This window comes from Notolepis coatsorum (assembly GCF_963971535.1).
Source record: "Notolepis coatsorum genome assembly, chromosome: 16".
Taxonomy (NCBI): domain Eukaryota; kingdom Metazoa; phylum Chordata; class Actinopteri; order Aulopiformes; family Paralepididae; genus Notolepis; species Notolepis coatsorum.
Window position 1 is genome coordinate 90,861,797 of NC_140180.1, and position 1,958 is coordinate 90,863,754.

At 50.5% G+C, this 1,958-nt stretch overlaps 1 protein-coding gene across 1 annotated transcript; it reads left to right on the forward strand.

Annotated features, from left to right (window-relative positions):
- Nucleotides 1-274: 274 nt before the first annotated feature.
- LOC311242591 (heterogeneous nuclear ribonucleoprotein A0-like) lies at nt 275-1,258 on the forward strand (the record flags this gene model as incomplete). Its single annotated transcript, XM_084331572.1, has 1 exon — nt 275-1,258. One exon carries the CDS (start codon nt 275-277, stop codon nt 1,256-1,258), a length of 984 nt encoding a protein of 327 aa, XP_084187698.1.
- Nucleotides 1,259-1,958: the final 700 nt, after the last annotated feature.

Below are 1,958 nucleotides of genomic sequence, written 5' to 3' on the forward strand. Positions count from 1 at the left end.
AAACGTTTTTTTTTTTTTTTTTTTTTTTTACCTGAGCTCTTGGGGGGCCACATCAAATGACGTGGCGGGCCGGATTTGGCCCGCGGGCCGTGAGTTTGACACCTATGTTCTAGAATGTTCGGCTATGACATCACCACAAATGTTCCAGAATGTTCGATCTGGTCTGGTATAAATACAAGCCGTGTTCCCCTTCTCCCACCACCTTCACACTAACTGACTCAACTGTCGCTTCACGGTCAACTAGAGACTTTAGCGAGGAGGAAAAAAAAAGAAAATGGCAGACCAACTTTGTAAACTGTTCGTTGGTGGACTGAACGTGGACACGGACGACGGCGGCCTGCGCAAACATTTCAAGCAATTCGGTAGTTTAACCGACTGCGTGGTCGTCGTGAACAAGCAGCTGCAGAGGTCCCGCTGCTTCGGCTTCGTCACCTACACCTCGGGCGACGAGGCCGACGCGGCAATGGCGGCCAGGCCGCATGTCGTCGACGGCACCACCGTGAAGCTGAAGTGGGCCGTGGCGTGGGAGGACGCCAACAAGCCCGAGGCGCTCGCCATGGTGAAGAAAATATTCGTCGGCGGCTTGAAGGACGACATCGAGGAGGAGGACCTCAAGGAGTATTTCGCGCAGTTCGGCGAGATCGAAAAGAGCGAGGTGATCTCCGAGAAGGAGAGCATGAGGAAGCGGGGCTTCGGCTTTGTCCACTTCACCGACAACGACTCGGCCGACAAGTCGGTGGTGGTGAAGTACCACACCATCAAGGGCCACAAGGTGGAGGTGAAGAAGGCCCTCACCCAGCAGGAGATGCAGGTGTCGGGTCGCAGCGGCGGCATGATGATGAGGGGGGGAAGGGGAGGAGGAGGAGGGATGAGGGGCATGCGAGGGAATCAAAATGGCTTCGGCGGCGGCGGCAGAGGAGGCTACAACAGCTATGATGGCGGCTACGGTGGCGGCGGGTACGGTGGCGGAGGAGGATACGGCGGAGGCGCGAGCTACGGAGGAAACGGTGAAGGCGCGAGCTATGGTGGTGGCGGTGGATACGGAGGAGGCACGAGCTACGGAGGCGGCGGCTACGGTGGCGAGCAGATAGCGGCAGGCTATGGCGGCGGAAACGGCTACAGCGGCAGTGACTTTGGCAGCGGCTACGGCCCCATGAAGAGCGCCACGCCTAGCAGCGGTTACGGCGCGCAGAGGAGCGCCACGCCCTACACCCGGGGCGGCGGAGGAGGCGGCGGCTACCAGAGAGGTGGCGGCTAGTTTTTTTTGTTTTGTTTGAAACTAGTCCATGTAGGATTGTTTTTGTTCGAAACTATTCTCTATATATGATTATTTTTCCCTTTTGCATTTTAAGCAAGTAGTAAAGAATTTTTTTTCCTTAAGTAAGATTGATGTGTTTTACTTTTATGGGGATGAGGAACGCATGTGCTATGGATTTCAATTTTTATCTTAGAGCTATGTCTTCACTGATTACATACGTTTGTATAAGTATCCATAGGTCTTTAGTAAAGGCAGGAGAGATGCTGCAGGATTAAAGCAGTTTCATTGTTCCTTCCCACGTGTTATGTACAAATCAACGTCAGTAATTTCCCCTCCCCCACCACAAGTACACATAGTGTCTTCATCAGCCTAAATATTGGTAATTTTTTCATTTACTTACAGCAATCTCATGTATTGTATACTTTAATAATGTCTGAAGATCAAAACGTACAATTGTTCAAAAGCATTTTGGTATGCATATGTATGTTCATTTTAAATAAAACGTTATTCAAACTTAGTTATTACTTAGTTATTTTACTCATTTAACCAGGTTGCCTTCAGTTGTTCCCACAGGTCTTAAAGTGATTTATGACTCCTCATCTTCTCTAGTTGGCATCCTTACCCTTGTTTAACCCCTTTCTCAGGTGGGTGAAATGGTTACAGAACCGGATGTACTGTAGTCTACCCACAGCCAATGCAT